At 53.9% G+C, this 13,374-nt stretch overlaps 2 protein-coding genes across 2 annotated transcripts; both read left to right on the top strand.

The window, feature by feature from the left end:
* Positions 1-814: 814 nt before the first annotated feature.
* Positions 815-994, top strand: CORC01_05152 (uncharacterized protein; the record flags this gene model as incomplete). Its single annotated transcript, XM_022616797.1, has 1 exon — positions 815-994. One exon carries the CDS (start codon positions 815-817, stop codon positions 992-994), a length of 180 nt encoding a protein of 59 aa, XP_022476721.1.
* A 4,675-nt stretch (positions 995-5,669) lies between these two features.
* Positions 5,670-5,786, top strand: CORC01_05151 (uncharacterized protein; the record flags this gene model as incomplete). The annotated part of the gene is made up of 1 exon (XM_022616796.1): positions 5,670-5,786. One exon carries the CDS (start codon positions 5,670-5,672, stop codon positions 5,784-5,786), a length of 117 nt encoding a protein of 38 aa, XP_022476720.1.
* Between the last annotated feature and the right edge of the window lie 7,588 nt (positions 5,787-13,374).

Below are 13,374 nucleotides of genomic sequence, written 5' to 3'. Positions count from 1 at the left end.
GGAACGGCCGGGTGGGATACCTTGTTCGGTCGAGAGAGACCGCTTAATCAAGCTTCCGCCCGAGTAATCAATGAAAGCCCCTTTCGCCGCTCTCACGTCAGTATCGTGAAATGTCAGTGTCTTCGGTGTCGTCGTTGGCCTGTCGTCGTCTGTCATTGTCGTCGATGCCGTGATCAGCAGTACCACCGTACCTATCTTGTGGGTCAGGGGGTAGCATATCACCGTCCCCTTCTCCCCCTCTTTTGTGTTGTTTGAGATGCCCACGGAATGCAACTCACTCAGGGGCAGGGCTGGCGTGGTTGGTCGGTTGGCACGCTCGGCTGGCGGTGGGCTGGCTGACAGGCTGCGGGTTGCGCTCCTGTTGTTGCTGCCGGTACAACGCTGACTTCCTTATCCTCTTGTTTCCCCCCTCTCTCCCGCGTTCCCTTCGCTGTACGCAGACAGTTCCCGTGGGGAATAAAATCTCTCCTGTCGAAGAATGCGAGATTCAGGTGAGGCAACGCGGGTAGATCGTCGAAGGTTGTAGTGCAACATATGGAGGGGAAAAGGGATCAACGTCTCGTTTCAAGTGCAAAAAGCCTCAATTCCTGGACTCGTCAATTCTTCAACTTCATCGCAAACGGCTCGCTGCGTAATCTAGCCGGGTTTCGTGGCGCTGCGACCGAAAGGGGCGGTATCGGAAAGTGAAATACGGTCTTGCTCTCTGCTGTGGGCCCACAGCTCACAGGCGAGCGGCTTTTTCCTGAGACATTCCGTTGTTTTCGTCCATCGGTTTGCGGACATCCGCGCCGTCTCACTGTCGGCTCACTGCCAGATGGCGCCCCAATCTTGCTTTCTTCTTTCTCCAGACCACATCTACGTGGATTCTCAAGCCTTGCTGGCAAAGGAAACGGCCGTGACGGCGTCAGCGTTGCCTCTTGTGCAAAAGGGCACTGCGGGGGATCTGCGCGCATGCGTCAATTGGGAAAACAGAGTTGAGGCTAACCAGCGATAGTTTGAGATGACTTGAGGTGCTCCTGGTGCAAGAATCGCCCTACCACAGTGCTTGGACCAGCCATTTCTATATTGATCATCCTCTCAAGCAACGATCGACATTTTCTCACCGGGGATTTTAAGAAGTCCCGCGGCGCCGTCTTCACCTCTAAATAACGTGGAAGAAGACCAAGACGAATGCAGTAAGCATTGTCTCGGTGAACTCGGCCAAATTCACTGGCAGGACCAGGACTCGCTGTAGGGGGGGCAATTGACGAATCTTGAGACGGGCCTCTCCAGACATGTTCGAGACAGCCACAGCGGAAAGCCGAGGAGACTCGAATTCTCTGGACAAGCTTGCCTCATTTACATGCCGCCTGCATCGAACCACTGGACGAAGGGGGTGGAAGGCGAGGCATGTTGAAGGTATGCGGTACACAGTCGAGCAGATCACTGCGCCATGTCTCATCTGAATAAAAAGAGACATCGCAGGGCCGACGCGCCGTTGTGGTTGAGAGGGCGTGCAGTAATCAATATCTGAGATTAGGCATGCTCACGAGCAACAATGTCCTTTTGAACGTGATCTGATAGCATGGAGGAAGGAAGCGGCTTCTGGCGTTTCGTCCCTAGATCATATCGGCATTGCCCTTGTGTCGTCCCATGTGCAAGATCCTAAAGACCGTCTCAGATCATCGTTGTCATCGTGCTGTCGTCCTTTTTCCCACGAGGATTCAGAATCTCCCGCGCAGGTCAAGCCGACAACCCGAAAATTTCCTCAGACGCTGCACCACATGTTATCAGGCAAGCCGCAAGCCGCAAGCCGCAAGACGCAGGCAGGCCAGTATGCTTCGTTGACGGCACCGGCGGATTTACCGCGGGATTGCTGATTAGTGCTTCTGCGACTGCTCACCATCAGGCGGTTGCCTCTAATTACTGTAGGAACAGAGTTTGCGCCAGAGGCGCAGGGCTGTGCACGGTGCTATCTGGCGTCGTGGAGTACCGCAGTCAACGCAGTCAACGCAGTCCACTAGCAAACGGTTTGGCGCCGGGGGACTTTCGGAACCACAAAGGAAGTTCTCGCAAGCTTGAAACTTGCAAGACACTTGACGGAGTCTGCAAGACTGAGCGAGTAAGTCAATTTTGGCAGCCCATGACGGTTGAGAGGCGTTGGGAGCGATTTGGGGAGCTCCTAACTATGCACGTTGAGGTGTGGTAGACAGCAGAGACGACGACGAGTAGCAGAGTGTTCGGGGTTTCTGTCAAATTCCGTATGTGAAGCATCTGTAAGGGAGGATGGTTGCGGACAAGGAAGGTATGGAGGGAGGGAGAGTCGTTGGCGTGGAAGTTGCGCGTTGTTGGCCACGTCCGAATCAGTCCGTATCTACAGATACAAAGCCTCACTTTCAATGACTGACTCGGAGAAGGGAGGCGAAAGGATCCCGCGAGGTAGCCGGCAACAGCTGTGAGCACTAAGTAATAACGCGAGTGCGGGGGGGTCACAGGCGGATGCGGATGCAAATGCAAATGCAAATGCGGGAGTGGGTTTCGGTTGACTGATATCGAAAGACAGATACAAAGTTGTAACGGGACAGGTCTGAATTGCTGGGACGTACTAATTCCGGAGAAAGAAAAGCCAATCAACTCGGGATACGGGATACGGGTACAGTTCGCAAGACTTCAAGTGCACACCTGCTCGGCATGTGTCCGTATGGTACTTGATGTAGTTACTCATGTAAATATGCCTACCTACCTCCGATGGAAGGGGAAACCATGGGCAGGATAATATGTACTTTGCGATAAGGTAGGTAGGAAAGGGGGAAAGGCCACCAGGCGACCTCTAGCTGTTTCGGAATAAGCAGCAGGCGAAAGTAGCTTGTAGAGTGGCCTTTACGTCATTGAGTGTTTCGAAACACTATCCCACGATGCCCCTTCCACGCTCGGTTCCCCCGTTTTTGGGGGGAGGGGGCGTGAAGATGCGGCATTCACAGCCAGCCCTACCGACCACGGCTGCCTCAACATCAGATGTCTGAGGCTAGCAAGTGCAACATGCTGATTGAATCGAAAGGAAGCAAATGAAAGCAATGGAATCAATCACTGGAATCACTAGACCAAGTTCGACAATGCCCGGGCCGCCTTCCATGGAGCCGCCCCTTCCTCTCCCCATCACTCTGAAAACACTAAGCGGCCGCTTCACACCATACACATCCCCTCAACATTCAACACGAGTCGACCAGATTAGACCGTCATTTTATGGATACGGCAGGTCAACATGCCCCTGCCTTCCATCAACGATATCGCTGAGCTTGAATGTCCTTCATACTCCCAGCTCGCACCTCATCACCCATTTCTTTCTGCGCCTACTTCACTCTCTTGTCCCTTTCCAAAATCCCCGTTCGCGGCTATGACCATGGTGGACATTTCCCCCCATTTCAAGCCATCCTCTTTTTCGTCACTAGCCAGTCCACATCGCCTTGACCTCAGTATGACGCCGCCGCCCAGTAGTTTCTCGCTATTCTGTTCTCGTCCTGACCAGCCCATACCTTTGTTCGCTTGTAGGCACAGCATTAAACTGGAGCTGCGGGATCAGCACGAAGATTCCGATGCTGCTAGGGAGACGTTCGTCCCGTCTCGGTAGGCGTTGCTCAGGGCGTCTCGCGGTCAGCCGCATGTCGTCCGCAACAAGTTACAGACAGATACGCGCGTCACCCGTCATTCGCTCCACCACTGCCGGGGAGCTCACATAACATACAACCGAACTTCCGGCATTGACCAAGAACATGTTGAAGGCCTCTCGGTTTTGCCCTTTCCCCCTTTTTACAGGAACGGACCACGGATGACATACCGCCGAACACGAGAAAGACATGACAGGATGGGACAGGATCAATTGCTCCATTCTCCCCGGCCTTGCGCCAGCTATTTCGAGCTGGCATCCATCACCAGAGAACCTACATGACACTGAGCGCGAAGGAGTAGTTCTGCGGCTTCATCTCCCACCCCGACCACGCTCGCTCCCAGACAGATACCGCGTCGTCAAAATCGCCGCTCCGTTATTCTCAATGCAACCGCAAAATGCGAGGACAAGAAATGTCTACTGAGATAGGCCATGCGCCAACCCACTGCTGGCCATCTATCTGGCGACGATGCCCTGATGGCCCCACAGAGAAATTCAAATCAATGCCTGCTCACAGGGTTGTCGAATTGCATGGCCCCGAGCTGCGAGTAGCAACGCCAACAGCATCAACAGCAACACCAACAGCAGCATGCAAGGCCTCCCTCCTCCCCCCCACAGACAGGAAGCTGCGCGCAGGACATGCCTAGCCGCTAAAACCTTCAGCCATGGCTTTGCTACCATCCCTGTCCTTTCACAATCGAGTCTTGAAGGACCAAAAAAAGAAAGACAGAAAAAAACTACGCTCGAGCGGCCAACGGCCAGCGCGTCTCCCGTCATATCTTACTTCCGTTGCCTACTACTGATCACTGGCGCGCCTCACGGCTCTTCCTCGCCCTAATTAAGCCTTCTCGATCGCCTCCAGAGACAGGAACAAGACGATGGCACTCTGCGCTTCAGGCACCCCAGGCACAGGACCTTGACAAAGTGAGGCTGGCACGGCTGGGCCGTCTGCAGGATAACAGAAAACGGGCATGATCGACACTCCCCGCTGTGGGCCGCAGAAGAAGCCAGGATGATATATCGCGCTACTGTCCGTTCCGGTGTAGCGTCTCCATACAGTTCAATGCCAAGGGAGCTGTCCGGAGTCTCACAGTCTCTCTGGATTACTTGATTGCCTTGAAGTCTGAGAGACAAGGGACCCGCCTTTGGGGAATCCATGTCGATTTTGAGACATTCCCTGGTCATTTCAATCAGCAAGGGACTGCTTGATGGCTTTGCCCTACCGTCTCCTCCGCTCTCGCTCGCAATGCAGCCAACGCTCCCCCTTTATCCGTAGACGCACTCCTTTCATTATGACTATCGCCAAGGGTGCTTTTGATGAGTTTCTCGTACTCAGCTGCCGCGATGTGCCTGCACTGCCATCCATTCTCGTCGAATCCCACCTGGCTCTACACTAGGCAACCCTATTGAACCCCATCCAGGTCTTTGACATTGCATTTTTCCTCCTAAACTCTAATCCACCACCTACGTTGCACCCGAGGCACTGTGGGTCGGGTCCTCACTATTGACCGTCGCCGGCTTTTGCAGGTTGCAGACATCCACTCTGATGCCGCACAAGCCCGGCCGCCCGCTCATCCGCTTGGACGGTAATATGACAGATTGCCTATCCGTACAGATTCCAGCCGACAGAGAATGTTTCCTTCAATGCGACCCTGTCATTGTTTTGGGAGAGAAGATCAGTCAGGTGCCGGTCCGCCCGCCGGACTCTGGGCGGTGATCGGCGCCGTCATCATCTCGGGTATCTGGATCAGGTGGCCCTCCACGCTCGACTGCACCTCATTGTCGGCTCCAAGAATTCTCCTGTGCGTTCGGCCCTATTCAATACCGTTGGCTGCCAGAAACTTTGGGGGCCAGGCTTTGTCATCCCGTGCCTCACCGAACAGGCGCGCCGTTTCCCAATAGATTCATTGCTCGGTCAAGGGACGAGCGCGGCATCCTCGTGTACGGGTAGGTAGCCGCTTGTTGTTGCCACCTCCCAGCGGCCCTGGGGTTCAATGTGGATGGAGCGCGTGCTCCCCTTCAGCTTATGGAGCCGGATATCGTCAGTCGCCTGTCACTGAAAGTTTTCTCAACCAGCATGTCCCACTCTCAACGACACGAAATCGTTATGTCGAGATCCCACTCCATCGGGGAGGCCATTTGAAAAAACCGCTGGATCAGCGTCGAGGTGCTTGCAAGTCTCCGCTGCGTTGGCTGGCAAGCTGGTTGGCACGTTGTCAGACTTTGAAGTCTGTTCACTCACCTGGGTCCCCGGGCTCATCGGCGACCTTAACATTGCTGCTATCAACTCTTTGGGCATGGACATCCCATGTCTAGCGTGTTTCAACTGTCTCTTTTGAGGCTACCGTCAATTCCCACGCCTTCGAATAGGGCATAGTGAGGCTTTGATTTGAGATGAACGCTGGGGGCAATCTCGAAGAACCTTGTCGCAACTCTCCATGTTCCGCATATCCCATTTCGCTCATTCCGAAAACACCACCATCTGATCATCTTCTTCGGGAAGGGACCAGCAAAGGCTGTTGAGTCCTGCTAAGACGGCTCATCCTCATCCAACAATCCCTTGTCTGTCGGCTGTTGCTGAAGGGTTTATTGGGCCAGTCTCCTAAAACTGGCGTTCCATCAGGCAGGGTTCCCCCTAGCCGATCATCTGCGGAACTCTACACGCTGGAGACTAACGTCCGGGGATTTTATTGCCGAAGAGAATTTTACAATTCAGGCCTGGCTCCTCCCAGGGGTCTTCAGCCGACAGATGATCTTTGAGCTGAGGACCCCACCTGCCATCTCCCTAGGGAACCGGGTCGTGATCCAGAAGAATTCAAAAAGAATTATCCGTTATTAAGAAGATGGATTCTTGTATTTGGCTCCAGGGAACCCGTATCCGTGAATGGATGGGGGCCAAATGAAGCCAATTCTACTGGGCCATTTCGGCAGATGCTATTTGCCACATCTTCATGCCTTCACGCATTGCCACTGGATTGAAGCTCGCACGCAAGTTTGAGCGGTTCCACGGTGGCTCGGCCAGCACCTGGACATACGCTACTAAAGTGATATCGGGCCGCAAACAACTTGTCGAGGTGCCAAGCTGTGACGGTTGGTCGAGGAAGGTGAGATCACACTCAATCCAAGAAATGGGTGTTGTTGTTGATACGGGATTTCAGTTCGGCATCCATGAATGTCTCTGAAACATTGGCCAACGCTCATTGGTTGCCTTGAACCGTTGCAATCAAGGAGGCAAAAATGCTCATCAGGGTCCAGCTTGCGCACTAAGCACGATTAGATGACACTACTGTGTAGGGCGTTGTGTCAGAGGTTAGTCTGTAGCGGTCAATGGGCATGTCGTGACCGCTCTTCAATATCCCGTTTGCCCCGGCCGCTACTAGGACGGCGGAGAAACGACCGGGGTCGCAGAAACGTTCCGCACTCTCAAAGTCCTAGCATCGCGATACCGGCCATGGGCACACAGCGAATCATGAGAACGGAGCGGTTGAACTCGTGCGCGTCAAGGTGTTGGTGGGTGGATGGCAGTCTTGTCGATGGTGGTCGTTGTCTGGCTGCAGCGGAATAGCTGCTAGTGCGGCGCCACTCCCATTACCCATCATCTCCCAGAAAAGGAACGGTGGATCACCTCCCTTGTATATCCTCGCAAGGTGTGTGGATCTTACCTCTGGTGCAATCAAGTACCGAGTCCCTCTTCTTCCATTTGTGCTTTGCCCTTTCTTTCTAGTGTAGTTCTGCCAACCCGTGCCATGCATCGCTTTGGTGGGGTGAAAAACATGAACATGTTCCTGGTGAACCTGACTTTGACCTCAGGCATCAAAGACCCGAGAAGCCGAGAGACATGCTACTCGGCCTTGTGTGTGCGCACTCCATAGTTTGCATCGATCTCTGTACCTGCTTGTTGAGGATGACACCAACAAGCCGAAAGCCAAGGGTGTATACATCGACAACTTGAACATACTTTTGGCCTGATCGGCGTCTGCTACCTGTCATCTTTAGGTGATTCTTTTCAGGAGAGCATTCCAGGCCTTCAAATATTGCCAAGCATCTCCATTTTCGCAATATAGGGTGTGGTGGATAGTGTCCTAGACGGGCAAGGAATTCCTGAGAGATGAAAGATTTTGGGTGTGGAGAGCAACGGGGCTCATGGCAGCTTCAAGTGGAGGGTCATACCCTGCGGGCGCGGCGAGACGGACACGTTTCCTGCTCAACAGCTGAAGTCAAGACATCGTTTGGGTGATTCTTCCATGGGCAACAGCTGAATCTGCGCAGGTCAAGCGATGACATGTGGTGCGCTGGGAAGCGACTGGAGAAGAGCAGCATCTCCACTTGCGCCATTGTACATAGTAGTATGGATGAGGGGCAGCGTTGATCGAGGGTACCCCAGATTGTTGATGTAATCGCTAGGCCGTATGGACGCTGGCAAGCAATGCCTGGCCGGCTCGATGGTCGACCAACCATGACCGCCATCATGGTTTCTCGTCCATGTCCTATAGCGTGCCGCAACCCAAACGCCCGATGGAAAGAATCCCAATCATGGAAAGGAGGGAAAGAGGCAGACTACGTCAGTCGAAACCCGCTGGCCTCGCAGACGACACCACACCCCCTTGCGGCTTATTCTCTGTCGGTTGAAACCTCCGTCATACTCAACACAGGCAGATACCCAGGGCCACATAAACCGTAGATTACCTTTGGTGGGTTTACTGCCTCATCCTAGACGTGCAAGCTGGCACCCGCGTCATACATGTAACAGTCTTCCTAGTGTCCCAGATGCAGCCACGGGAAAGCCAATATTGACTCGATTCCCGTGCATCATTCATGGAGGGGCTACTATCAATGAGCGGTTCAAGTTCGTCACCGGAAACCCAGGCTCGCGCCTGCGTGCAGGGAATTGGAAAGCAACAGGATTTCCATGTGCCAAAAGTCGCTTCTCTCGTTCCGTGCCATATAATAGAGATATTGGAAGGATGGACCAAGTGCCTGAATTCTACAGTGATCACCGCGACTTGGTCAAGCGGCAGCATTTGGAAGCTGCACACTGTTTGCCTGCTCCGTGGTTAGCAGCACTGGCTTGGTTGATTCGTTTGTGTCGAAAGCGGTAGCCGTACGCATAGCTGGACAAAGTACGTGACCTCGACCACTACTTCATTTGAGGCTCAGTGGCTGTTGTTAGTCATGGCTGCCGGAATTGACACTCCCGCAGGAAGTGCAGCTGGGCGCTCTCTCAGCGACGTGGTCAAGTCAAGAACATTTTTGCTCGGCAACATACACATGTCTTGGTTGTGTTTGGTGATGTGTTGCAGGCATGGGCTGTCGGCGTAACAGAGATGCCATGATATGACGACAAAGTCGAACCCTTCTGTCTTTGGTCATGCATTCTTGCTGCCCAAGCCCACGGTTGCGATGTGGTTCCAGCAGCATCCTCTCATTCAAGACCGCCCGCTCTCATCTTGTGGCACGTCCCATGTCATATCCCCTCCTACTATGTATGTAATAACAGGACAGGACAAACCCTGACCTGCAGTAAGTACTCCTGTATGCTTCCCACTTCGTGACCGTGTGACTTTCTTCCGAGTCTTGCAGGTACGTATCTGGCCCATCGTCGACACTTCTGCTGGCTAACATATTCCGTAGGAGAGAGGCAATTTTTTAATTGTTTTTTTGTTTGTGACATACGGATATGGATACTTCACAATACCTATTCAAAGCATGGGGGACTGTTATCCGCTTCGACTTGCGCTCGAATGGAATTGGCGGCTCCCCTTCCCCCTCCTTATTCGCTTCCCTCCACTTCGATACATCGACTTCGTTTCTGTCGAACCAAGGGCACAATACCCAAAGCCCCCTCTTCCTCTCTTCCTCGTCCCCTGCCAATTGATGACAGCAGTGTCTGGGTGGGCACTGTGGAGGTTGTTTCAATCTTGCGCACCCCTGCTCGAAACGCAGCGATACATTAACGTGCCTTACGTCAGTGGTTGCCGTCGAAAGACGCCCTAGTCTCCAATTGGGGGTTAAGCACACGCCGCACCACCACCACCCTCCTCTCTTTGCCACGCCCCCGCTTCTCTCCCTTCTCCTTGTCGACAGAGAGCCCCTGCTCTCAAGTTGCTCAGGATTCGTCCGGGAGAGGTATTTCTTGGCGCTCTCATCGACATCGGCGTGTGGTTGCTTATTTCTTCGCAGGCACAGGAACGGTGGGAGGAGAGACGAGACGAGCAGTGCCAAGAGAAGAAGAAGGTATTCGGTACGGATACAGCCCACGGGCCCACTTTGTCTGATTCTTTGCGCCATCCTCCAGGGCTCACCCCTATGTTTGCCCTTTCAAACGCCTGCGCTACCTCTCGAACCCGCCCTGGTCTCTCCTCTTGGCAAGGATACCATTGACATTGTTTGGATGCCAGCAAGTGGGTGCCCCAAGGCGCCCCCAAGCGGACGAGCGCAGAGGCGAATTTGCCTGTGCCTGTGTTTGAGTGGGAAGGAGACAAGAGAGAGATGAAAGAGATGAGGGACCGACGAACAGATTGCGCCTACGGCATTACAACCTTAGAGCCTGGCACCTGGGTACGGATGCTTGCGATACCCTCTGGCTTTGGGGACCCAAGGCCTTTTCAGCAAATTGGCGGGAGCCACTTGAGAGAGGAGCCAAACCCGGTATTTCGACACCCGTGATGTGCTGCGGTTGGTCTGGTCGACGGAAGGTGGGCAAAATGTCACTATCCAGAGCCGTCCTCCCCGTGTGCCCTCCACTCTTTTTACTTTCATGCCCCGTCTTGACACTTTCCGAGTGCAGAGAGGCGATGCCATCACACGGCACACCATCACCCCTCATCGTTTGCTCTTTTCAGCCTGCGGGACGGCGAGGAGTCCTGTCATCAGGCATTTAGCTTCGTGGGAAAAGGATGCTATCAAAAAGTCGTTGGACCGGAATACATGATCCCCTACCCCGGTCCTGGAGCCATTCCCCTCTCAGATATCGCGACATCCATCTCAGCCCAAGGGGAACTATGTGGCGAGCAAGCGCCGTTCCGAGTCAAGCCATGGCAGGTCTGAATCTGGGCATGACGCTGGCTGGCTAGGTATCCGGAATGGCGTAGATGGTAGTGTCGGAGAAACGAGTTTGAAGTATTTTCCCCCCCTTCCTTTCCTTGAGCAAAGAAAGACCCTGCATATCCCATCTCTACAAGGCATTGGCGATTGATTTAACGCATGGCTTGGACGTCAGGCCAGCCGCCGCAAGAGTTCACCTGGAAAAATTCGTCACCCCTACCCTCCCACGCCTCGTCACCCTCACTACAAATTACATACGTGGGAGCAGGAAAAGAGCAGAAATGCAACGCACACGCCCTTCTCTCTCCTTTAGACCCCGATGCTAGCATCGTACCCGTACGAATATTCTAGTTTTCGCACCGAGATGCGCGAGGAAGAAGACCCTGCGCACCTACTCAATCCCCCCGATGCCCCCATCCCATCCCATCCCATCCCATCACATTCCATGCCCGCCCCTCCCCTCTCTTGGTCTCCGTGCCCTTGCCTGCGTGCCTGCCCATCATCAGTGGCGCTTTTTTGGCTTCTTCTGTTTCTTCCTACTCCGAGGGAGGCGCAATGCACATCTGCATACCCTAGACGCTGTACGGATACCCTATCACCCTATCCTACGTTACCATGACCTTAAGTCGACTAGCCTAGTTTGACCTGCTCGGATTGGAGAGATGGGGGAGAACAGAGCTCTTGCCTGTCCATGGCATAGCGCTAGAGGCGATGGCGAGCGGGAGAGACAGATACCGGCACCTTGTGGACTGGGGCTTCACCAATGCTGGCGGCGCACGAAAGCCTACCTGGCTGTACTCTGTAAGGTAGGCAAAGGCCAATGCTGCTCGAGCCTACCAGCCTTGCCCAAAGTATAGACGACGTACTCGGGTACTTGGGACGGGACGTGGTCGAGGCGTTGATAGCCGCGCTTTTCGTTGGTAGTTCTGGACGTCATCCTCGGTACCTTCGAGGCACACACCTTACTTGGACAGTACAAGCCTAAGCCCGGCTCTTCCCTCACAGATTTCCGCATCTGCAGTGCGGATACCGCTCCTCTGATGTATGTCCGCTCTCAGTCTCCTCTCACTGGAGAGAGAAGAGAGGTGGATGTGTGCGTGTGTGTGTGCACTCTCTTGCCTGGCTTAGGACACCGGGTATCCACTTCCCTTGGTCCCTGCCTTCCTCCTCTCTCCACCCACTCCTCTTAGCTCACCACCCCCCCTTCCCATCCGTTGTCTTCCTTCTCTCCTTCCTTGCCCGCCCCCCCCTCACACCCTGTCAACCCCCATCCCTCCTTCCAAACTAAAGCTACACCACCACAAACCCTCTTTTTCTTTTCGTCGCCAAATGCACACCCTTCTCCACCGGCTTCTCACACCCCACCCCCTTCTATCATCGCTCCACACGACGTACTTTAACACCAAGTAAAGCGACATCATAGCTTCATCTGCTGTCTCTCCTGCCTGACCCGGAAGCACCACAGATGAAAAAGCGTTGTTCCCTCGCCTCCCCCATCCCTCTGTGCGAATTCTACACCTTTGACCCAATTTTCTGAACGCTCATCATCAGAGAGATCATCAGCTCCATCGTCCAACCTCATACCTCAAACCAAACCACGCATTACAGACGCGCGCTCCGCCTTCTTTTCTACATACCCTGTGCTTTCGGTTCATCACAACTGAACACAACGAGAGAGCATTGAGACGCAGCAAAAAAATAAATAAAAAATAAGCAACTCTTCACTGTCCCCTTCTCTCTCTCCAGAACGAGGGAAAGATACTGGTACCTACCTCGCACACACCAACAATAGCACTCGACATACACACGCACACACACACACACGCACACACACACACAACACGGGAGAGCCCCACTCGTGCCAACTTGAGGAAAAAGGGAAAAAAACAATAAACACACTCAACACACCTATTATCTCTGCGCCTACTCCCGGCTGACCTCAGAGCCGTCCGCACTTTACACCGCGCTACTGAACTACACCTGGGGTCCCTGTCACGGCTCCCCAATTGACCTCGAGACTTTTCACCAAACTGTCCTCGACACCGCAGATCTTTCTCCCATTTCGACTTCGTTCCAGGGACGTACTCCAGGTCTCCTCCTTTCCATTTCTTTCTCTCTAGTGTACACCACGCTACGCACTACCGCGCATCCGCTCCGCTCTCGCTGGTCTACCACCTGGTCGTCCCTCCCTCAAGGCTCCTCCTCAGCCTCCCCCCCCGGTCCTAATCTGAACCATCCTGCTACCCTACCTAATCGCCCCCAACCCTGTCCGCCTCGGCCTCTTTCCCACGGGATATTGGCGCTGTCGATCACTCTGAGTCGGAGTCGTCACAGCTGTCTGCAGAGAACGGGTCTCCACACTCCTCCCATGTCCCGCTGACCACTGTGCAACAAGCTTCATACGACTCTTGCCTGGTCGGCCCAAACGATTGGTCTCAGCTCTCAACTGGTTCAAATACTCGTGTGTCAGTAGTCCACAGGCACACACTTAAACCTCGCTGATCCCCCAACCTCAACCCGATCAACTCCCACGGGATCATCCAGTTCTACTTGATCCGTAACACGACTTGGCTTTCCTCAAAGCCGTTACACTTGCATCTGATCAGCAAACGCTATCCTGCCGGACATCTACCTTTGTTGACGGTCAACCTCGTCATCCCATCTAACCACCACCACTACCAACCATC

This window comes from Colletotrichum orchidophilum (assembly GCF_001831195.1).
Source record: "Colletotrichum orchidophilum strain IMI 309357 chromosome Unknown Scaffold_35.1, whole genome shotgun sequence".
NCBI classification, from domain to species: Eukaryota; Fungi; Ascomycota; class Sordariomycetes; order Glomerellales; family Glomerellaceae; genus Colletotrichum; species Colletotrichum orchidophilum.
The sequence above is the reverse complement of the archived record's forward strand: the minus strand, read 5'-3'. Positions and strand labels throughout refer to the sequence as shown.